General features: G+C 38.6%; 1 protein-coding gene across 2 annotated transcripts in view; it reads left to right on the top strand.

The window, feature by feature from the left end:
* The window catches only part of DSE (dermatan sulfate epimerase), a 44,250-nt gene extending 24,933 nt beyond the window's left edge, over nucleotides 1-19,317 (top strand). The window contains exons 4-7 of one of the 2 annotated variants that reach the window (XM_007429054.3): nucleotides 1,089-1,342; nucleotides 4,562-4,801; nucleotides 6,459-6,666; nucleotides 11,305-19,315. In XM_007429054.3, coding sequence (XP_007429116.2) covers nucleotides 1,089-1,342; nucleotides 4,562-4,801; nucleotides 6,459-6,666; nucleotides 11,305-13,057 — 2,455 coding nt within the window. In that variant the 3' untranslated portion in view covers nucleotides 13,058-19,315. Of the gene's footprint in view, nucleotides 1-1,088; nucleotides 1,343-4,561; nucleotides 4,802-6,458; nucleotides 6,667-11,304 lie in introns of both variants that reach the window. The other variant, XM_025167183.2, reaches the window with a different exon arrangement.
* Nucleotides 19,318-25,526: the final 6,209 nt, after the last annotated feature.

Genomic DNA, 25,526 nt, shown 5'->3' on the forward strand with positions numbered 1-25,526 from the left:
ATAATAACAACAATTTGAAGATCGGGTGATTCAGGAAGATTTAGCAATGGCAATCCTTGCAGTCCCTGTTGCCGTTATTAAGCGAGGATCGTGGGCCATTAAGTGAGCACCTCCTTACAACTTCTTGCCGGCCTCCCACAAGCAAAGTTAATAGGGAAGCCAGCAAGGAAGGTCGCAAGGTGCTGGGGTAAGTGTCCCCCACCCATGCACCCTCCGTGAGCCTCTCTGTGCTTGTGCTGTGCCTCCCCAGCCACCCACGCACCCCCTCGCTCCCTCTCCCATCCAGCAGCAGCCACTTACCTGCTTGCTAGCCTGCTTGCAAGCTGCCTGGGACTTGCAACTTCTTGCCAGTTTCCCCATTGGCTTTGGTTGTTGGAAGTCGGCAGGAAGTTGCAAGGAGGTGCTCGCTTAATGACCCAAATGTTCCCAATTGCTGTCATAATTCAAGGGCTACCTGTAGTCTTTCATGAACTGAAAAATGGAAGGAGCTGCTATAAGTTGTTTGAAATTGTAAGGTTGATCTCAAAGAAGAAATTAGGTTTGCAAACCCCAGAATTCTTCTTGGATTTGGATTAAACCTAAATTACTAGTTTCATACTGACAGAGGAAACCCACAATTTTAATGGTGCAGTTGGTTTATCTCAAAAAATAATCTTTTGTTTGATATCTGGGGATCTGGGAAGCTTACAAATGATACCTAACTCTCATATAGTCAGCAGAGTATTAAAATAAGATTAGCTTGAAAATGAGCCAAGCCTCTTTCCCATTGTGGGAGGCAACGTTGAGTTTATTTCTTGCTCATTTCTAATTCTGTGTAATATTTTTTATATGGCATGCTGGCTTCCAACAACCAAAGCCAATGGGGAAACTGGCAGGAAGTTGCAAGTCCCAGGCAGCTTCCCCTCCAAGCAATGAAAAAGCTGAAGATGGGGAAAGATTATTGTGTGAGTGGAGGTCTGAATGCTCAATATCAGCTGTTAGACACAGTTCTTAGCCTCCTGTTTTAAAATCTCTATAGTTTAAACAGAAATGTTTCTATATTGTGCATCTATAAAATGTATAGAGGTGACATGTTTCCTCTTTTACAGGTTAGTAAAGGATGCTCCATGGGATGAAGTTCCTCTTGCTCACTCTTTGGTTGGATTTGCCACTGCTTATGACTTTTTACATAACTACCTTAGCAAGTCCCAGCAGGAAAAATTTCTGGAAGTAATTGCCAATGCCTCAGGATATATGTATGAAGCCTCATATAGGCGTGGGTGGGGTTTCCAGTACCTACATAACCATCAGCCTACCAATTGTGTGGCCTTGCTGGTAGGAAGCCTGGTTCTAATGAATCAAGGTAGGTTTTAAACAATGAGCACATCCCTTTTAAAGCCTGCTTAATTATTTAAGCTTCAGATGTTTTAATATATATGTTAATACTCAACAGCAGGAGGATCTGTCTGCATCAACTACAGCACAGTTGTCTTTTACTCATATTAAAGAAGTTCAGGACTGTGAAATATGCCACTGATGTACCTAAACCACAAATCCCACATCCCTCACTACACTCTGTGCACAATTATTAGGCAAGTGAGTATTTTGACCATATCATTTTTATGCATATTTTCCACCTCCAAGCTGTATAAACCTGAATGCTTATTGGATATAAGCATTTCAGGTGATGTGTATTTGTGTAATGAGGGAGGGTGTGGCCTAAGGAGATCAACACCCTATATCAAGGTGTGCCTAATTATTAGGCAGCTTCTTTTCCTCAGGCAAAATGGGCCAAAAAAGAGATTTAACTGACTCTGAAAAGTCAAAAATTGTAAAAAGTCTTTCAGAGGGATGCAGCACTCTTGAAATTGCTAAGATATTGGGGCGTGACCACAGAACCATCAAATGTTTTGTTGCAAATAGTCAACAGGGTTGCAAGAAGCGTGTTGAGAAAAAAAGATGCAAATTAACTGCCAAAGATTTGAGAAGAATCAAACGTGAAGCTACCAGGAACCCATTATCCTCCAGTGCTGTCATATTCCAGAACTGCAACCTACCTGGAGTGCCCAGAAGTACAAGGCATTCAATGTTCAGAGACATGGCCAAGGTAAGGAAGGCTGAAACTCGACCACCACTGAACAAGACACATAAGTTGAAACGGCAAGACTGGGCCAAGAAATATCTGAAGACAGATTTTTCAAAGGTTTTATGGACTGATGAGATGAGAGAGACTCTTGACGGACCAGATGGATGGGCCCGTGGCTGGATCAGTAACGGGCACAGAGCTCCACTTCGACTCAGATGCCAGCAAGGTGGAGGTGGGGTACTGGTATGGGCTGGTATTATTACAGATGAGCTAGTTGGACTTTTTGGGGTTGAAGATGGACTCAAAATCAACTCCCAAACCTATTGCCAGTTTTTAGAAGACACTTTCTTCAAGCAGTGGTACAGGAAAAAGTCTGCATCTTTCAAGAAGACCATGATGCTTATGCAGGACAATGCTCCATCGCATGCATTGAAGTACTCCACTGTGTGGCTAGCCAGTAAAGGCCTCAAAGATGAAAGAAAATGACATGGCCCCCTTCCTCACCTGACCTAAACCCTATTGAGAACTTGTGGGCCCTTCTCAAACAGGAGATTTATGGTGAAGGAAAACAGTACACCTCTCTGAACAGTGTCTGGGAGGCTGTGGTTGCTGCTGCACAAAAAGTTGATTGTCAACAGATCAAGAAACTGACAGACTCCATGAATGGAAGGCTTATGACTGTTATTGTAAAGAAGGGTGGCTATATTGATCACTGATTTTTTGTTTGAAATGTCAGAAATGTTTATTTGTACATTCTGAGTTGTTTATTATTCTCACTTTAACAGATGAAAATAAACGCGTGAGATGGGGGAATTTTTGTTTTTCAGTTAGTTGCATAATAATTCTGCACACTAATAGTTGCCCAATAATTGTGCACACATAGATATGCTCCTAAGAAAGCCAAAACCTCACTTTCTTAAATGTTCAGGTTTGAGGTTTATTAACATTTTGGATTGACCGAGAGCACTGTAGTTGTTCAATAATGAAATTCATCCTCAGAAATACAACTTGCCTAAAAATTGTGCATGCATTGTGTATTGTCATGACATTTGGGGTTACTGGGCCATAGATTGCCATCCTCTGATGTAGTTCATCGGTATGTTAAATTCAGACAACCTATTAAATAAGTTAACTGTTAAATCAGTATGAGTTCCCAAGACCATATGAAGTCTCTGAAAGCTTTAGGTGCAGTCCCCAGAATCCCTGCAAGAATTGCAAATGAAATGTAATTTTTAATGCATCAGAAGTGGAAAATTACAGTATTTAATGCATGGGATATGATCATGTCTACTGTTTGAAGGAATGTAATTTAAAATAATGTAAATATAAATTAAATTGAGTTTTTTATTGTGGTCCTGCTCCTGTCTTTGGCCACATTTACTTTTCGGCGTGCAGCATCTTGTATACTTCTTAAAGCTCTGATATGGCCCTTGAACTAAAAAAGGTGTGCATGTCTATACTAGATAAACACTAATTTTTAATTCTCAAAGTAATCTCTGATTCTCATTGTGCGTTTGAATTCCATTGTTTATAGTAGAGGTCCAACAGTCAGCCAATTGCTTCTGTAAAACCCACAAAAAGATGATGAAGGCACCCACCCTTCTCAGTTTGTCCCAAGGATTTGATACTTACTGACCTACTGCTCTAACATGGAGATTTCTTGTAGTTTATCATGGCTAATAAATACTGAATAACATATTCTCTAGAAATTAATATTATTCTCTCCTAAAGCAAGCTAGCCCAGTGACAATTCTGTTATGAAGAAAGAAAAAGTACTAGCTTTTGTCCTTCATGAATTTATTGCCAATATATTTCACTATATGTCCCCAAGTTTCTGGTATTTTAAGTGAAAGAGAAAGCTTTCTTACACTGTGCATAAGTTTATAAATTTATATCATGTCTTCTCTTGTCTTTTTCTTTTTCTAAATAAATGTCCCAACTCCTTTGATTTTTTTTTTTTTTTAAGGTGGAGGAGTTTGCTTTCTTTATCTGCACTTTTCCTAGTTATTTTTTAAATGAAAAACGTAATGGCATTACAAAATCAAATTTAGACATAGTAAATATTTCTATTAAAAGTTTAAGATACTATATATTTTAATTTCCTTCTCTAATAATCCCAAGCATTACATCTGCTCTCTTCACTGCAACCCTATTGATGTTTTCAATGAACTGTTCACCATAAACAAAACATTTCTTTCCTTGTTTATTATTACCAACAACTGACAAGGCACAGATCACTTGACAAAGATCCAGTTTAAATGCTGCTTACAAAAGTCCTATTTAAAGCCCAAGTAACTTGCAAATATTTGCTATATTTCCTTAATGAAAACTAGAAAACCATATGAAAATGAATCTACTACCAATATGTATGAATCAAAGATTTTTTATGATTTCAGCCATAAAGTGTGTGAGAGAGAATATTAGATCAAATAAGTAAATATTTGATTCCATACTTTAAAAGATCATATTATAATATTGTTAATCTCTTTCTTACAGGTTATCTTCAGGAAGCATACCTTTGGACTAAGCAAGTCCTAACAATCATGGAAAAATCTATAGTTCTACTGCAAGAGGTGACAGATGGCTCCCTCTATGAAGGCGTAGCTTATGGCAGCTATACCACCAGATCTCTTTTCCAGTACATATTTCTTGTCCAAAGGCATTTTGACATTAACCACTTTAAACATCCCTGGCTTAAGCAACATTTTGCTTTTATGTATAGAACAGTTCTACCAGGCAAGTAACACAAATTAATCTATCTTATAATAAATTACTAATACATTCTTAGGTAAAGAACCCAACTGCAAACTGTTATATATAACAATAGGCTATTATACATATCGATATTAATCTTCAGTATTCGCCACAACTGAAAATTGTAGTTCAAGCTGACTCAAACCAGTCACCTTTCTATTAATGTACACCGTGCCAGCCCGTTAAGGAATTTGCATTCTTTTGATCATAGTGATACAGACACTAGGTTGGATAAACAGGGCATTTTCCTCATAGAAGATGACTTCTGTTCAGGGAAGGGCTGTTTACTCTTTTGACAACAAATCCAACATTGATTTGTGAAAGAGTTTGCACAATTATAAGATGATAATTCCTGTAGAACCTCTCTATTGAAACAGATTTTTGTACAAAATCTTAAACAGTTCTTGAACTATGGAGCTAGGCTATCAGATTCATACTTCTGCACAAAATGATCTTAAATTCACAAAGCAAGCACACACACACATACATATACATACACACACACATACACATGCACACATGCATACATACAGCCATGAAATCCTTTGGGCTTTGTTGTAGGTATTAAAGTAGAACAAGATCTCTTGATTTGATATCTCAGTCATCACCTCTGTCAGCTTACGCTGGGAGACTGAGATGTTAAATTCACTAGCAGAATCCCAATCATATCTACATGAGCTAGAGGGTAATCACCAGGAATGCATCAAATTTGATGTAGATTCTTTTGAAATTTCAGCATAATATGGCAGTTTATTGTACATATCATATGGAAGATATGATACTTAAGATGCATTTGCTCAAATAAAGTCATCATCCAGTCTTATTGATTGCTCTAAGGAATACATTCTCCAATCCACTGAGGTTCTCAAACAAGCCTTGCTATTTTCAAGTATAGATTCCCTCATAATGTTAATTTAGGATGATCATAAGGATCAAACTAGAATTGGCATGTAATTGAATGCTAAGCTCCCTTAGTACCTAACATAGCAGAAGGAAAATTCCATATTTTCAAAGACTGATGGACTCTAAAACGTTCCCAATTATAAGGAGTATCAAATATGTCAATTTCAAATTGTCTCATAAGGGCCATTTTTAAGTAGGCAAAACTTGTCATTCATTAATTTGAGAAAAAAAATACATCTTATTAACACCTTAAAAATTAAAACATAATTAACTAATAAGCTTCTTGACTGAAAAATTAGGCGGAGACTTTTCCCCAAATGAACTTATATACAGGAATGTATAGAAAAATATTAAATATCATATAAATTAGCTGTGCTCAATATTAATATTTAAATAATACATTTTACCCAAGGTACTCAATGTAAGTGAGGTATTAGCTAGACTTTGATCTGCTACAAAGAATCTCAGTAGACATTCTGTGTATAAATCCGAGCACATTAATGTTTCATAGTCTAATAATTTAATACCCTTATACTTTAGTTTGGGGGGAAAAAACCTGTTTTTAAAACTTTTATAGGAACCTAACACATAGATAGAACATTACCAACATTTGGTGTAATATTATAACTTGTTAGGAGCTGCTCCTACTTTCATGGGATATTTCCATCACTTAAATATGCAATATTAAATAATGCGTTTGCTTGCATATCTGTTTATTTTTAATTTTTTCTCTTAGGATTCCAAAGAACTGTTGCTATTGCAGATTCCAACTACAATTGGTTTTATGGTCCAGAAAGCCAGTTGGTTTTCCTAGATAAATTTGTCATGCGTAACGGCAGTGGAAACTGGTTGGCTGATCAGATCCGGAGGAATAGAGTGCTTGAAGGTCCAGGGACAGCTTCCAAAGGACAGCGTTGGTGCACTCTTCACACAGAGTTTCTCTGGTATGAAATAAGTAAACCCTTAATCAGAGGGCTACATAGAGGGCAGACAAGAGAAGGTAGGCACAGGAGGGAGTTTAGATATGGTTGTCAGGAATTTATAGAAGTCGTACCATTCTTTCTCAGCTGCACATTCCCAAGAAAACCAAGAAGGTTAAATAAGTCCTTTTCTTGGAGGGAATAAATGCATGACAAATTCTGTGCATAACAGTACACAGGAAACCTGTTCTACATGTATATCGGTCCCAAGGTTCAAATCCTGGGCTTCTTCCTCCTGTCTTTTTTAGTTAATTGATTTTTAGTTGGTTGTGTCCTTCAGTTGTGACAGACTGGAAGGGCTTGCATCCCTCCTTCAATTTTCATTGTTCCATTGACCTGAATTGATGATGTCTTTCTTCTTTCAACTCTCCCAGTCCCTCCCTCCTTCTGACTTGGGATCTTAGGAAAAGTGGGGAAATGTCCATTTTTTAGAGAGAGAGGATTCCTCTTTTTAGTCTCTTCTGCCCTCCCACTAGATATTACCCTATTTCAGAACTCTTTCCCTCAGTTCTGATCACTGTGATGTCTTCCTCAAATCATTCCTCTTTTCTCTCTGAAAGCTGGAATGTGTATGAGAGCACTGCAAGTAAATCTGCTGAAGGAGGCAGGGAGCATGTACATAATTTGTTGCTTCCCAGGGTTTTTCCATGTCTGGCTAGCCTTTCCAATGAATTACATATTCCATTCTTTCATTCTTTGCCTGGAGTCCAAAATGTGTTCCACACTGAATTCTTCCTCCCCCCAACAAGATGTACAGAAGTGTAGAAGAGACAAGGATGGTGTTCCAGAACCAGGAAGGAACTGGTGAAAGGCTATAGGACTGATCTGGGAAATGGTCCAATAAACGTGGCAGGTAGCTTCTTAGACAGTTACATGAAATCTGGTAGACAGCCAGATGCCCTGTCCAACTGAAATTGGGAGGGGGGGTCTTTCTAGTCATGATAGTCAGCAGGATATGTGTAGGAAGCCTTGGTATGATCCAGTCATCCTTGAGAAGGTGCCGAGTGGCTTGCAGTTCTTGGAGAAAATGAGATTCCTCTGGAAGAGTTAGCAATAGCATGGGTGATAATTGTATATAGCCTGAAATAGTGTCATCTGAGTAGAAATAGGAATTGAATTGGTGTTAGTGAACTAAGCCATGTATAAAAGATCAAGCCAGCTGTCTTTCTAGAAGTTAACTTAACAACAAAGGTATGGCTCCAGTGTGAAATTTGTCTTGATTCATCATCTGATTATGGATAGTGGGCAAAGGTCAAATGAACTTTTTTATGCAATAGATGAGCTAGAGCTTTCTAAAGATTCTCTATCAGAAATGAGATGGTTCCAGGGTTCCAGAAAATGTGTTGAATACAGATGAATCATCTCAGAGGTGGATGAGGGCACAGCAAGGAATGAAATGAGCAGTCTTAGAGAAACAGTCAGTTACCGCTAGAATGACACACAGACTCTTGAAACAAGATAGGTCAGTAATAACATCCAAGGACATTGTCCCAAGGTCCTAAGGGGAGGGGATGTAATAGTCCAGCCAACTTGTGGAGATAGGCTTGGCATGGCAACAAGTTGGGGAAAAGAAGCAAAAGCCTTGACATTTCCTTTAACATGGTGCTACCAAAGGTTATGGAGAAGACATGGATAGTTTTAAGTATGTGTTGTATTGTTGGAGTTGTCTGAACTTAGTTTTGGGTTTGTAGAACTTTTACTACCCTACTAGGTAACATCATCAGTGCAGGAGTTTTAGAGAAACGAGGATTGTTGATTGGCACAGGTTACATATTCTTCTGTTTTGCTTGCTTTGCATGTGTTTTATGGGATGATCCTGTGGATGGATGTTGTTTGCAAATGATTAATGCCTTGTTGGTAGATTATTTGACCAATAAAGTGTTAGCTCTGTTTCATCTCTGTGTTGGTTGCTTCCTGTTTGACTGATGGTGTTGATAGCTGTGTGATGGTATTGCTTGATGATGTGATTTTCTTTTTTTCTTGTAATTGTTGAAATGTAGTTTGGTTTTGGTTATTAGGTTGGCAAGGAAGATAGTTCTAGTTGTCCTACATCTTAGTTGATTGCTGTGTGATTTGTGGAATGTTGTTGTGGGTTGGGCTGTTGTGCTCATGATTTTGATAGGTTTAACTCTGTACATTTCTTGATCACTACTTGGTCAGAGTATCAGGCTTCTAAGAACTCCTTTACATTTTTAAATCTCTTTTGTTCCAATATTTCACTGTTTTCCTGTTGAAATTACACCCAAGGGTGTCTGTATGGAAGGAGATTATCGAAGTCATATTGAGTCTTTTTACAGCTAGTTGATGTTTGTGGATATGCCTTGCCAATCTTTTGCCTGTTTTGTCCTATGCAGTGATGTTTGCAGTCTTTGCATTTTATTTTGCAGTTGACTCCTGTTTTGTCTTCCTTTGGTGCTGGGGCTTGGGGTTTGCTTAGAATGCTTTGTAGGGACTTTGTTTATTTGCATACTTCAGTAATTTCAAATGGCTGGAGCAATCTTAGTTCCTTTAGTATACCTTGGAGTATACTAAAAATGCCTTTGAGCATTTTTTGTGACCTGTGATGTTTGTGCTGTTGGCTGGCAGTATAGCAGAGTTACAGAAAGCAGAAATCTTCATAACATTTTTAATCCAAGGGAAACCCATGCAGTTTGGAAGTATCCGTTGTGTTGAAAAATGTCATTGCAAGTTGTCCTTACAATGATGGGTGGTATGTATCCTTTATCTGGCAACCAGACAAGTCCCTGTGGCTAAAGGTTGTCCAGTTGTGATTGAAAAGACTCTGAACAATTGAGGAACTGTGTCACAGATAATACTTTAGTATTTATCATACAGTAAGAAACATAAATGGCCCTGCTTTGCTATTAAATAGATAAAACTACAAAATTCCTTTCAGTCAATATGGATTGCTTTAATATTTTTCTGTTATTATTCAGGGTATGACAATTAAAATGTAAGTCCAACTGTGTTCAATGAGACTTACTGCTTGGCAGGTGTTTTGGAATAGAAGTTTTACTGTGCAATCCTTTTGCAAATATACTTAGAAATAAGTCCAGCTAAGCTCAGAGGAGGCTCATTTGAATATGCATACGACTGAAGTATTAACTATTTTTCTAGGAAGGTTTGCCATGTGTCCGTTTAAGGTTTAGTTAGAAGTAAGCCCTAATTAGTTAAGAGGATTGGACAGCAGAAGGACTCATTGAGTTCTATTTGCATGCCATCTGGACACCTCTTCAGGCCAACATTTTGCATGTTTAGTCAGCAGTTTTTTTTCACTACACAGATTCAAACTGAAAGTTTGGTGGGGGTGTACTGTACGTTCATATTTTTCATTAACAATAAGGCTTTTTTTCAAAATGCTAAAAAAAATCTTTTTAATTTAGAGCAGGAAGGTCAAGGGTTTGGGATTATATAAGGAAGGGTTGGCTTGGTGAGGGAGAGGCATAAGTAAGTGGAGCTCAATGCAGCAAAGGGGGTTAGATGTGAACAGCATTGTTGTACCACTGAACAATACTAAATGTGATTTGTTGGTACTTTTGGACTAGGGTTTACAAAAATTAGAAGTTACTCAGGCTAACAAAAAGTACCATAGTAAACCTGCTACTTATTCAACTCACCTAATTTCCCACCTGAGTGTTCTTGTGAATATACAAACATTCATCTTTTTCCCAAGCACTTTGACAGGAAACAATGGAAATACTCTAATAGGGAAATGCACTGTTCCTTCCCTACCAATTTTCCCTGACATTTCCAGGGAAGGAGCAACTCTTAGGTTTGAAAATGGAGAACTGGCACAGGATAGAAAACATTAAACAATAGCTAAGACACTGAAAAATGTTTTAAGCTAGATCTCCATTATATATCTGGCCCAATTCAACCCAGTGCAGTATCTTCTAGATGTGTTGGATCCCATAATTCTCATCCAGTGTCAGATGAAGGAAAGCTGCTCAAGACAATATACCAGTCCTAAAAATGCACAACATTATTTTCTTGCCAAGCAACAATATAATTTTGTTAAATATGAACCTCATATCATTCTTGACCCAACTTACTGTTTCTACCTAACTTCCCCTGTGTTTAGAGAGCCCTTTTCACTTTGGATTATCCCTGTCCATTCCCAGATATAAAGATTTTATACCTGGGAAGGGGAAAGGATTGCTAGTGGACAAGTGCAAGCATCATTTAAGCCAGACAGATATTCAAAAGGGGCAGTGCCTGACTTGGAATAGAGCACAGTTTTTCTAAATAAGTTTTCATTCTGAATTCTCCAAATTCAGCCTACTCTTCATCAGATGAGCTTTTTCCAGAAATTCTGAACCATGTAAAGCATGAATTCCTAAAATGCAAGCAACTATACTTTCTATATAACACAAAGCAAAAATTCACCACAGTCTGCTCCATTAAAGACTACTGAACAGTGGAATATTGTTCCATATCAACACCAACAAATGACTTAATTGTTTACGTAGTAAAAAGTGGGATAGTAGTAATGTGTTTTCTTTTAGTGTTTTTATTATTTATGTCCTGTCTGGAAATTCACTGATTCAGGATTATTTGTAAATGGAATAAATAAACAACCTGTTCTCTCTATTTTTTTGAAAGGTATGATTCAAGCCTGGGGTTTGTACCTCCACCAGACTATGGTATTCCGAAACTGCATTATTTTGAGGACTGGGGAGTTGTAACATATGGAAGTGCTCTGCCAGCTGAAATCAACAGGCCCTTTCTCTCCTTCAAATCAGGAAAGCTGGGAGGACGTGCAATATATGATATTGTTCACCAGAATAAATACAAAGAATGGATCAAAGGTTGGAGGAACTTCAATGCTGGGCATGAGCACCCAGATCAGAACTCCTTTACATTTGCCCCCAATGGTGTCCCTTTCATAACAGAAGCTCTGTATGGACCAAAATACACATTTTTAAACAATGTGCTGATGTTTTCCCCAGCTGTCTCAAAGAGCTGCTTTTACCCATGGGAAGGACAAGTTACCGAAGATTGCTCATCAAAGTGGTTGAAATATAAACATGATCTGGCTGCAGATTGCCAAGGGAGAATAGTTGCTGCTATAGAAAGAAGTGAGATCATCTTTATCAGAGGAGAAGGAGTGGGTGCATACAACCCTAAACTAAAGTTGAAAAGCGTACAAAGAAACCTGTTACTTGTTCATCCCCAGCTTCTCTTGCTAGTGGACCAAATATATCTTCATGATGATAGTCCTGCCAAAGTGGCAACTAGCTTCTTCCACAATGTTGATGTGCCTTTTGAAGAGACTGTTATTGATAACGTCCATGGGGCCTTCATTAGGCAACAAGATGGGATCTACAAGATGTACTGGATGGATGATACTGGCTATAGTCAAAAAGCTGTCATTGACTCAAGAATGTATCCCAGAGGCTACCCTTACAATGGGACAAACTATGTGAATGTTACTACTCATCTGCGTAGCCCAATCACTAGAGCTGTATACCTCTTCATTGGACCTTCTATAGATGTCCAGAGTTTCAGTGTCCATGGGAATTCTCAGCAGCTGGATATTTTTGTAACCACCAGTGAGCATGCCTACACCATTTATCTGTGGACTGATGAGAATAAAAGCCACTCCGTCTTTGCACAAGTTATTGCAGACCATCAAAAAGTTGTGTTTGAGCGAGCTTCTGCAATTAGGAACTCCCCAGTTTCAGGAGTAAAAAACAATATTGAGATAGTAGAGCAAAATCTTCAGCATTTCAAGCCTGTGTTTCAACAACTGGAGAAGCAGATACTTTCACGTGTGCGGAACACCGATAGCTTCAGAAAGACAGCTGAACGCCTACTCCGGTTTTCAGATAAAAGACAGACAGAAGAAGCCATTGACAGGATATTTGCAATTTCTCAGCAGCAACAAGGCAAGGCAAAAAAGTACAAAAAGGTGGCTAAAGGCTACAAGTTTGTGGATGCTGGCCCGGACATATTTGCACAAATTGAAGTCAATGAAAGAAAAATTCGGCAAAAAGCACAAAGCTTGGCACAAAAAGAATTGCCTGTGGATGAAGAAGAAGAAATGAAAGATCTTCTGGATTTTGCAGATATTACCTATGAGAAACAGAGAAACAGTGTGCCAATCAAAGTTCAGTCTGGTCTGGCACAAATATTGTCCACTGCTAGAAGCAGTGGTCCTTTGGTGTCAGCATCTTACACCCGTCTCTTCCTCATTCTGAATATTGTCATTTTCTTTGTTATGCTAGCAATGCAACTCACTTGGTTCCAGAAGGCCAAGAGCTTACATGGGCAAAGATGCCTTTATGCAATCTTGCTAATCGACAGCTGTATATTACTGTGGTTGTATTCTTCTTGTTCCCAATCACAATGCTAGCAAAAAAACAAAAAAGGACTGTGAATGCTATTTGACCGTTCTATGGTTAGGTATGTTTATGCAAAGGTCCAGAATATGTTTCCTTTTCTGAGCACATTCCAGGGAAAAGCTATGGAATAATTGTTCTCTTTTAATCAGAGATGGTGAAATTAATGGGCATTGAGACATTTGACACATTTCTCAGAGTACCACCTAGATACGGGTCAAGTCTATTCTATAAATGAATGTCATATGTTTTTGTTCTGAATTCAGTATGTGCATTTAGTTTTCTTCAAAAGCAAATTCATTTGTTACTGAGTTGATTTATTATTTTTCAAATTTAGGCAACTAGGATGGTTTAATCAAAGTCTAACTGGTTGTTAACATATGGATAATCCTCAGATGAATATAACAGTGTTATATATTCCTTTTCACTGTTTTGCCTGTTTTAAAGTACTGCCACTATTAAAAATAGCATTTTCTTTTAAGTGTGGATACCATCTCTTCTCAGTTAGCCTTCAGAGGAAATGCTATTTATTTTGCCTCCTCCCTAGTTAATCACTGTGAGGATCTTCTTTCAAATATGAGCTGTTGTGAGATAGAAAAACCGTCTGGGCTAAAAGATCTTGAGATATCAAGAACTGAAGTTTATCTAACTAACCTTAAATGATAGACTATGCCCTTGTAAGCCTCCACAGATATTCCCCTTGCATTCAGCCTCTTTTTCCATTTTTACTGGAAGAACAATTATTTAATTCTATATAATTCTGCCACCCATTAATCTAAGGGAACAATTATGGCTAATGCATAGCATATTATCATTTTTTGAGTCCAGCATCCAATGTCTTTGGGCATACATGTTATAACGTACAGAATATCCATAATTTAATGCCACAGACAGAGATGGTATTTTTATGAACCATTCAGACCAGTCAGTTCCTCACAATCTGCTGTAGCTCATCAAAGACTCAATGATCATTGTATATTAATGTATCAATCAGCTTACTTGAGAAATTATACAGAATATAAAATTGCTAAGGTTCTGGAAAGTAGAAGACCACTGAGGGTGGAAGAACCTACATCTGGTAGTCACTGATAATTGTGCACTCAATGCATAAGATAATGTCATTTGTTGAATTGTTTCTGTATAAAAGTTGCAGCCTTTTCTTGGGAAGCAAAATGGAAATGGTTGATAAATGAAGCCCTTGACCCTGCTAGATTTGAGCATCAGGCCCATAGATACTGGAAATTGTTCAAACAAGGAATATTTTTGGCAACCAATGTGCCACATCCCTGCAGGTAAAATCATGGGTCTGATCTGAACATATGTAAAAGCTGAAGAACTTTGTTTTAAAGAAAATAATATTTGCCCCAGATGTCTTTTGCTAAATAAATAAATCCAGTTATACAAAACTTGGTTATTGATTATTACAAGAAATAAGATATACATTTCTCTTTCTTTGCATATGAACCTCACAGAATTTGTTGCTCAGAAGTAACCCTACAACCTTAACATTTCTTAAATATCTCATGGATATCTAAAAGTATTTGGGCCTATGAAGGCTGGTTCCCAGTCATAACAAGCAAATTTAATGAACTATATCATTCTTCCAACATACCTCAATCTGTGCCCTCCATAATATAGCAGTGGCGATATAATAGCTCTAGAAAGCATAACCGAGTGACTGATTTCAGATGATATATACATATAATAATAAATATGCAAGTCAGAGAAAGTAGTTTGTAAACAACTGTATATGGGTGCTACTTCCTGCAGAAGTTTATATACTAAGTGAAATTGCACCCAAAATAGAAATTAGAAATGCATTTTAAATGCAGATGTTCCTGCAGATTAAAAAAAGAACAAATCCAAACTTATGTGAAAATAGGACAAACCAAACTTTTGATTTAAAAAAAGAGCAAATCATAGTGCACCAGGTGAATTCCTCCATCCCTATCTCTACCTCCTAGCAGTCCAGGGGACTCTTAAGAGTCTTCTCCAGCACCACAGTTCAAAGGCATCAATTCTTCGGCGCTCAGCCTTCTTTATGGTCAAGCTCTCACAGCCATACATTACTACTGGAAAAACCATAGCTTTGACTATGTGGATCTTTGTTGGCAAGGTGATGTCTCTGCTTTTTAATATGCTATCTAGGTTTGCCATAGCTTTCCTCCCAGGGAGTAAACGTCTTTTAATTTCATGACTGCAGTCTCCATCTGTGGTGATCTTGGAGCCCAAATAAATGAATTCTTTTGAAATAAATTATTTCAATTTCTGTTATTGCTTCCATTTCTACCCCTTCTATTTGCCAGGAATTGATGGATCCAGATGCCATGATCTTAGTTTTTTTCATGTTGAGTTTCGAGCCAGCTTTCGCACTCTCCTCTTTCACCTTCATCAAGAGGCTCTTCAGTTGTTCTTCACTTTCTGCCATTAGGGTGGTATCATCTGCATGTCTGAGGTTGTTGATGTTTCTCCCTGCAATCTTAATTCCGGCTTGTGATTCTTCCAGCCTGGCATTTCTCATGATGTACTCTGCATATAGGTTAAATAAGCAGGGTGACAGTATACAGCCTTGTCGTACTCCTTCCCCTATTTTGAATCAATCGGTTGTTCCATGACCGGTTCTAACTGTTGCTTCTTGGCCCACATACAGATTTCTCAGGAGACAGGTAAGATGGTCTGGTACCCCCATCTCTTTAAGAATTTGCCACAGCTTGTTGTGATCCACACAATCAAAGGCTTTTGCACAGTCAATGAAGCAGAAGTACTGTAGATGTTTTTCTGGAACTCTTGTGCTTTCTCCATGATCCAGCGAATGTTGGCAATTTGATCTCTAGTTCCTCTGCCTCTTCAAAACCCAGCTTGTACATCCAGTAGTTCTAGTTCACATACTGCTGAAGCCTAGCTTGTAGGATTTTGAGCATAATCTTGCTAGCATGTGAAATGAGTGCAATTGTGCAGTAGTTTGAGCATTCTTTGGCATTGCCCTTCTTTGAAATTGGAACGTAAACTGACCTTTTCCAATTCCGTAGCCACTGCTGAGTTTTCCAAACTTGTTGGCATATTGAGTGCAGCACTTTAACAGCATCATCTTTTAGTATTTTAAATAGGTCAGCTGGAATACTGTCATCTCCACTAACTTTGTTGTTAGTAATGCTTCCTAAGGCCCACCTGACTTCACTCTGTAGGATGTCTGGCCCAAGGTCAGTGACCACACCAGCATGGACATCAGGGACATTAAGATATTTCTTCTATAGTTCTTCTGTGTATTCTTGCCACCTCTTCTTAATCATTTCTGCTTCTGTTAGGCCCCTACCTTTTTTGTCCTTTATCATGCCCATCTTTGCACAAAACGTTCCTTTGATATCTCCAATTTTCTTGAAGAGATCTCTAGTCTTCCCCATTCTATTGTTTTCCTCGATTTCTTTGCATTGTTCATTTAAGAAGGCCTTCTTATCTCTCCTTGCTATTCTCTGGAAATCTGCATTCAGTTGCTTATATCTTTCCCTTTCACCCTTGCTTTTCACATTCCTTCTTTCCACAGCTATTTGTAAAGCCTCATCAGACAGCCATTTTGCTTTCTTGCATTTCTTTTTCTTTGGGATGGTTTTAGTTGCTGCCTCCTGTACAATGTTACGAACCTCCGTCCATAGTTCTTCAGGCACACTGTCTACCAAATCTAATCCCCTAAATCTATTCTTCACCTTCACTCTTTACTCACAAGGAATATGATTTAAGTCGTACCTGAATGGTCTAGTGGTTTTCCCTACATTCTTCAATTTAAGCCTAACTTTTTCAATAAAAAGCTCATAATCTGAGCCACAGTCAGCTCCCGATCTTGTTTTTACTAACTGTATAGAGCTTCTCCATCTTTGGCTGCAAAGTACATAATCAATCTGGTTTTGGTTTTGGCCATCTGGTGATGTCCATGTGTAGAGTCGTCTCTTGTGTTGTTGGAAAAGAATGTTTGCTATGACCAGCTTGTTCCCTTGACAAAACTCTATTAGCCTTTGTCCTGCTTCATTTTGTACCCCAAGGCCAAACCTGCCTGTTATTCTGATTATTTCTTGACTTCCTGCTTTAACATTCCAATCCCCTATGATGAAAAGGACATCTTTTTCTGGTACTAGTTCTAGAAGGTGTTGTAGGTCTTCATAGAACCAGTCAACTTCAGCTTCTTCAGTATCAGTGGTTGGGGCATAGACTTGGATTTCTGTGATGTTGAATGGTTGAATTTACTGCATTAACCAGTAAATTATAGTAAATAATTTGCAGTGGCTGAAATTCTACAATATGTTAAGTCAAAATAAAACAAACCATGCTATGACTGAAAGTAACAGGTAATCCCAGCCGTTGTCAATATCTACTTCCTTAATAGAGATTAATCCTTCAACTAGACTAGCATATATACTATATATCACTATCATGTATATGTTTTTAATGTGGTATATTTAAAAAGTATTAAATCACAATATTCTCCTTTCTGAAAAACAAGTCTGGGTTTTAAATATAAAACAAATGCATTAAAGAAATTGAAAAGACTATCCTGTTAATATTCAAAATTCAGGATCCAAAGCTTAAATGAAATATAGCCACGTAGAAAAGCAAATGGGAATTCAGCAGTGTTGAAGTTTGCTAATGCTAATTCATTTTAATCGTAAAAAGATGCTTATGTATGAAACTACAGTTATGATGGCAAGGTAGCTGTTGTCTTTTTATAGGATGATTCACATAACCATAATTTTACCTACTCAAGAATTCAGCGTCAAAATTTCAGACATTACATAATGAATATTTTGGCATATTCCAAAACCTTGGTCCATACTAAGGGCATTGTACTGTTATAATTTTCATACAGTTTGATGGATTGTACATCCCATTGAGTCTAGCTGATGATGGTTGATTAACCTCGTTGGCTTAAGTGGAAATTGGTATAAGTTCATTCTTTTTTCTTTTTTTCCTTCATAAAATCATACTAGGCTGGCCCAATTGATGTTACTAAGTTTGAAATTAGTTGGAGAAACAAAAAAGGAATGAATGCCTTTTGAGGATAATAAAAAGCAACAAATAATACAATAGATTAATATATAAAATGAAATCTGGAAAAAATGGGAAGGTATCTAGCAATTTGTAGAACAATGTCTAAGAATTCCAGATCAAGAAAGGCCTACATGTGTGCAAGTGAAAATATCTTCAGATAACCCTAGGAAATATTTTTCTGGAAATTTGTTCTTATTTTTTATGGATTTTTTGCAAGAAAGTCAATCTAATGCTAATAAAAATTATGGCAAGTATGAAATAAATGCTATTTCAAAGAGCCAGCATAAATTTGATACATTCTTGATACAGACATTATTTTAATAATTTCTGGCTTGGGTAAGATATCTGAAATTGACATTGTAGAAATATCCTTTAATTTACTGGATATCCTTTAATTTACTGGAATCTATTTCCCTGAAAAATCCAAGGATTAGATCCATACTATTCTGGACCTGAAACAGGTCATTTTCTCTCTATTACAGTAAAACTAATCTAAGGCAGGAAAATGGGAAAGAAAAATAATTGCTTTTGGAAGTAATTTTTGTCCAGTACTAATTGATAAGGTTTTAGAAGGAGCAAATTGTGTCTCCTTCTGGAATTGTTCTGAAGGTAATTAACAGAGTGCTGCTCTTTTAAAAATCTGCAACTGAGTTGGACTTTCTCATTCTACCTATGGGAGAAATTATGTATGTGACCAATTTCCATATAGTATCATCCTAAATTCAAAATAGAGACATTAAAAAAATGTATATAAGCTACACATAGCACATTCCTATGGTACCTGCTTTTATTTCATTGTTTCATGCCCGCATAGGAAGCCATTAAGCATATGCAATGATTTTACAGCCATCCTATGTGTGCAAGATGACAGAGAAATCCTTTTATTTTGTAATATAATAAAAGTTGCTGCTCATAGATGCTTATAAGGTACTGTTTTCTTTAGAGATTGATATCATAGTATTTGCTTGTAAAACTAATGTGACATGGACAAGTATACAATCTATTTGTTGCTTTTTCCTAGTATGCACAGTGCGTGAAAAATAACTATAGGATGGAGTCAAACTTTAAAGAATCTGTGCAATTGTGATACTAATCTTACCATAATCATAATGGAAAACAATAAGATCTTGTTACTGTCAGTTCATATATTGTGCTAAACCATCATAGATCTTGCTCAGATTCTGATGGTTAGGATATTGTGCGAACATAACCATTAGCCTATCGGCTTAGCATATTTTGCAAACCACTTAAACTATGGTAAAATTATATGAACTCAATTTGCAGGCATCTTACTTTCTGCCTAGAACTTATGCTGAACAAAATAAATAAAGGAAAAACAAATAAAAGAAATGCTTTTAACTCCAAAGATGGAAATAATATCCCAGCATCCATTTTGGCCTCACTTGTAAGCTTTCTGCTCATTTTCCATAAATCTGAAAAACAATCACCAGCAACTCCAGTGAGTAGGTCTTTGCCCTGCATACACAGAAATGAGTGTTAATATGTTTATGAAAGCATCAGACAGCCTCTGTGAGAAATAGGCTGAATGGTTTGTGGTAAATTCTCTAGTCACCCGTCACTTCCTTTGACACGCTAGAGCTTCCTGATTCAGTTGTCTTCTCCGTAAAAGCTTATTCAGAATTTAACAGCTACTTTTGAAGCAGACTGACTGACCACTGTTAATTTTGTCTGCTTTTTCAGGTAGATAAATGTGACACAGACAAAGTCCTCTAGATCTGTCAGGAAAGAGGGACTAACAAAACTGCCAATCCAAATGCTTAATTCGTGATGATCAACTGGGTAGTTCCACAAGGAGGAAGGAGAGTTTGCTATTCAAGTTACAGACAGCATCTGAGAGCCACTCTGAGTTCATCTTTGTATACAGGTAGTCCCTGAGTTAAGAACACCCAGTTTACAAATAACCCATAGTTAAGAAAGCAGCCTACTGTAGCAAAATTTGCGTTAAATACACAATGATTCAAATTAAATACACAATGGTTCAAGTTCATTACACAATGCTACTTATACAGTATTATACAATAAATCTGTTCCGGCTTACATATAAATTCGACTTAAGGACAGACCTTGGGAATCGAACTCATTCTTAAACTGGGGACTACCTATACTCTAGTACGTATAGAAGGTTTTTATTCAGCTTGTTAATCAGAACTGTACTTTTCAACCAAACTATGGCAGCTCTTTAAACATTATACTTGGAATTGAAGCTGGCCTTAGAATAGTCAGAAATAAAACTTCTAAGCCATAATCTACCTTACATAGTTAGTTTATTTAATAGTTATAGAAGGAGTTTTATGGTGGTCTCATCATATTTCCAAGGTTTTATTTTATTTATGCCTTCAATACAGTCTTGACTCTTGGTGACTACCTGGATGAGTCCCAACAATTCTATTGGCAAGATTTTTCAGAAGTGGTTTCCCATTGCCTGCTTCCTAGAGCTGAGAGAGAGTGACTGGCCCAAGGTCACCCAGCTGGCTTTGTGCCTTAGGTGAAACTGGAACTCATGGTCTCCCAATTTCTAGCCTGATGCCTGTAACTGCTACACTAAACTGGCTGTTGTTCCCAGGAATACAAAAATAAATAAATAAATAAAACAAAAACTGAAGACAAAAACTGTTATGCTGGGAGAGGGGGAGCTGTGCTACTACTCTGTAACAGCTAGTGACACCCCTAGCATTCCCAGAAATTGCAAAGATACTGTATTAGAGAAATGAGGGAATGGCCATGGCCCCCTTTCATATCATATCCAAAATTTTCCTAGGCAATCTCTTATCTTTAGATTGTGACAAATGCATTTCCGGTTGGTGTGCTCTTCACAAGGTATCAACACACAATCCAATCTCTGGGACTATGCTACAAACTAACCCCAGTTCCAGGTGGACATTTTTATTGGCATGGATTAATACAAAATCTCCCAATGATTCCCAAACAGGGCTTCTTTTACCAAAATAAACTGTTTTTAAAAATTTTGGGGTGATGGTGGTAATGTTTTAGAATGTCCTTTAAATGGTATTTTTTTTCCACATTTGGGTGTGCGTGTGTGTGTGTATGTGTGTATTCTCCACCCATTAGAATGATAATGGTTTAAATACAGAGGAAATGAATGAATGATAAGTAAATATGTAAATAAATTGAAGGGCTAGGTGCTTAAAATAGCTTAGAATGGATAGACAACAATACATAGTAAAACCCATAATAATGCAAAAGCAATGGGAAATTATATGCTACAACTGCTGGGAAAGATGAATTATGAGTTTTGCTGGTAAGTGTGGATTGTTACCAGTCTCTACACTGCATGCAACATTTTTCTATCTTATTGAAATAGCTGTTTGCTTGTCCCTAAGTAAAAGCAAGCAGGATTCATCTGGAAGGCATGAGACATTTGCTAATAGAGACATGATAAGTTTATTGTGAAGAGCCCTATAAAATTTGAATTATAGCAGGACATTCCCAAATGTTTCAGCTACAGTGGTACCTCTAGTTACGAACTTAATCCGTTCCGTGACTCTAGTTGCAACTCGAGTTGGTCGCAACTTGAGGTAAATTTTCCCATAAGGTTCAATGTAAATACGGTTAATCCATTCTGCCCTCCGAATTTGGTCACACCACGAGGCAAATTTCCCCATAAGGTTCAATATAAATACGGCTAATCCGCCCTCCGAATTTGGTCGCACCACGAGGCAAATTTCCCCCATAAGGTTCAATGTAAATACATATGGTTGTACAGTGGCGAGGGTTTTGCATTTAAATTAGGGGTCAGGAAATAAATACAGAAAAATTCCCTCCATCAGTTCTACAAAATGCAAGTGCTAAACAGCACACTCATCTCTTCTCTGGACTTACAATATGCTTGCAGGCTAATATTAAATTTAAAACAGAACAGATTCCCTAAATCATTAATAGCAAAGAAAAAATATTTCCTGTTCCATCTGTCTAAAAGAGGGGGTTTTTTTAAGGCAATGAAGGTCAGTCAAAGTTTAAGGATTCCAGTGTTGTACACTCTCTGAATATTATATGTTCCACTGTCTTTGAAGAACAAATTAATTTGCTGGGCTGTACACGTCACAATAGCAGCTGTGTTTGGGTAATATTTGTCTACATATTGGCTTAGAAGGTTTATTCCAAGTTTGATTAATTGCCTCCCCTTTTTTAAACTGCCAAAGTCTTTGCAAATTTTCAATCTTCTTTTTCCTCTATTTGAACGGAACCTGACTTGTATTTCTTCCTGAAATGTGCATGTATCATGTTGTTGTTGTTGTTTAGTCGTTAAGTCGTGTCCGACTCTTCGTGACCCCATGAACCATATTGTGCCAGGCCTTCCTGTCCTTCACTGCCTCCCTGAGTTTGCTCAGTTTCATGCTCATTGCTTCAGTGATGCTATCTAACCATCTCATCCTCTGCCGTCCTCTTCTCCTTTTGCCTTCAATCTTTCCCAGCATCAGGGTCTTCTCCAAAGAGATCTCTCTTCGCATTAGGTGACCAAAATATCTGAGCTTGAGCTTCATTATCGATCCTTCCAATGAGCAATCAGGGTTGATTTCCTTTAAGATTGACTGGTTTGACCTCCTAGCAGTCCAGGGGACTCTCAAGAGTCTTCTCCAGCACCACAGTTCAAAGGCATCAATTCTTCAGCGCTCGGCCTTTTTTATGGTCCAGCTCTCACAGCCATACATTACTACTGGAAAAACCATAGCTTTGACTATGCGGATCTTTGTCAGCAAGGTGATGTCTCTGCTTTTTAATATGCTATCTAGGCTTGCCATAGCTTTCCTCCCAAGGAGCAAGCGTCTTTTAATTTCATGGCTGCAGTCTCCGTCTGCGGTGATCTTGGAGCCCAAATAAATGAAGTCTGTTACTGCTTCCATTTCTACCCCTTCTATTTGCCAGGAATTGATGGGTCCAGATGCCATGATCTTAGTTTTTTTAATGTTGAGTTTCAAGCCAGCTTTTGCACTCTCCTCTTTCATCCTCATCAAGAGGCTCTTTAGTTCTTCTTCACTTTCTGCCATTAGGGTGGTATCATCCGCATATCTGAGGTTGTTGATGATTCTCCCTGCAATCTTAATTCCGGCTTAAATAAGCAGGGTGACAGTATACAGCCTTGTCATACACCTTTCCCTATTTTGAACCAATCGGTTGTTCCATGATCATGTAAGAGCCTGCAATATAAATGGAATAAGCCACATCTCTTACAATTTACCCCAATCAGATCCACATACGCAGTTCTCAATTGTACTGTTTTGTTCAGATAAAGGGCCATATTATATCTAATTTGGGGGTTCTGGCCACACATGAAACATGTTGTTTTAATGTAAGGATCCCAACAGGCCATTCATCTAATGTGTGGTCCAAAATATTGATCTCTCTCTTTCTTATACAGTTAACATTTATTTATCAGATTTGTATTGCCACCTATCTCACAAAAAAGTCACTCTGGGCAGTGTACAACACTTAATTAAAAAAACAATAAATATATAAAGACATTAATTTTTAAAAACTATAAAAAAGCACAACAAACAAGAGAGGATAATATTAGCCATAGTAAGAGAGCCATCGCTAGATCTCCCCAGTCCCCTGGGAATCCCAGGCCTGAAGGCATTTCCAGGTTTTGTGAGACTTGCAGAATGTTAAGAGAGATGGAACTAACTGCACTTCTGGGGGAGAAGATTCTATAAGGCGGGTGCCATATCTGGTGGGACGAGCAGATATAATCAGGGAGAGGTGGTCCCTCAGATAACCCAACCCATGCCATGAAGGGCTTTAAAGGTTAAAACCAGCACCATGACTTGGACCCAGAAGCAAACTGGCAACCAATGCAGCTCGCAGAGCAGAGGTATAATGTATGCCACTCTAGGAGCACATGTAACCGCCTGCACCACTGCATTTTGCACCAGCTGAAGTTTCCAGATACTCTTCAAGGGCCACCCCTAGAGTGCATTACAGAAGTCCATTCAGGAGGTAACTAGGGCATGAGTGACAATGAGCAGAGCCCCCCAATCCTGGAACGGGTGCAACTGGCGCACAACACAAAGCTGTGAAAAGGCCTTCCTAGCCACAACTGCCACCTGCTCTTCAAGCAGGAATTGTGAGTCCAGAAGGACCCCCAGATTGTGCACCAGATCTGTCTGGGGCAGTGCCACCCTATCCAGCAGCAAAGATGGCATTGGAAGGCCCCAAAACCCAAAGCCATTTAGTCTTGCCACAGTTCAGATGAAGCCTGTTGTTCCCTATCCAGACCCCCAGATTGTGCACCAGATCTGTCTGGGGCAGTGCCACCCTATCCAGCAGCAAAGATGGCATTGGAAGGCCCCAAAACCCAAAGCCATTTAGTCTTGCCACAGTTCAGATGAAGCCTGTTGTTCCCTATCCAGACCCTCACAGCCTCCAGACACCAGAATAAGATGTTCACAGCATCGTTTAATTCACCAGGGGCAAAGATGTATAATTGGATCAGCATATGGCTGATGGATAATCCATCAGCATATGGATGATGCCTCATCCCATGGTGATGGATGACCTCATCCAGCGGCCTCATGTAGATGTTAAATAGAAGAGGAGAGAGCACTGAACCCTGCAGCACCCCACATAGTAGGAACCGAGAGCAGGATCTCTTCTCCCCAACCACCACTGACTGGAATCAGCCCTGAAGAAAGGAGGTGAACCAGCACAGCACATTGCCTCCCACCCCCAATCCTGAGCCAATCCAGAAGGATACCATGGTTGATGGTATCAAAAGCCATGGAGAGGTCACGTAGGACCAGGATGGATGTACAACCCCCATCCCACCCTCACCAGAGATCATCCAAAAGTGCAACCAATGCTGTTTCCATCCCGTACCCAGGTCTGAATTCCACCTGAAAGAGATCCAAATATTCCGCTTCTTCTAAGGTCCTCTGAAGTTGCTATGCAACCACCTTCTCAATCACCTTCCCCAAAAAGGGGAGGTTAGATACTGGACGAAAATTGTCCAGTATAGTGGGGTCCAGTGATGGCTTCTTGAGAAGGGGGCAAACCAAAACCTCCTTAAGATGTGAAGGAATAACCCCCTCACTCAAGCAAGAATTAACCCACTCACATGACACCCCCCAGGCCACTTTAACCAGCCAGGAGGGACATGGATCTAAGGAGCAGGTGGCTGAGCTCACAGCCCTAAGAACCCTGTCCACTTCCTCAGGTTCAACAGGTTCAAACTGTTCCCAGATAATAGGGCAAGACTTCTCCCTAGGCATCTCCACCAGACCTGCAACAAAGCTGTCGTCCAACTGAGAATGAATCTGAGTGACTTTGTCTGACAGATGCTAAGCACACCCTTGCAAAATGTTCTCTGAGCCCCTCTTGCCCAGGAGGGTTTGTCTCACCTGAAACAGTGCCATGGAATGGCTATCTGTGGATGCAATAAGAGCAGAGAAGCAATGACGCTTCACATCC

This window comes from Python bivittatus, unplaced genomic scaffold (assembly GCF_059951505.1).
Source record: "Python bivittatus isolate LINGU-HERP-01145 unplaced genomic scaffold, Pbiv_v1 ctg000020_np1212, whole genome shotgun sequence".
Classification (NCBI taxonomy): Eukaryota; Metazoa; Chordata; class Lepidosauria; order Squamata; family Pythonidae; genus Python; species Python bivittatus.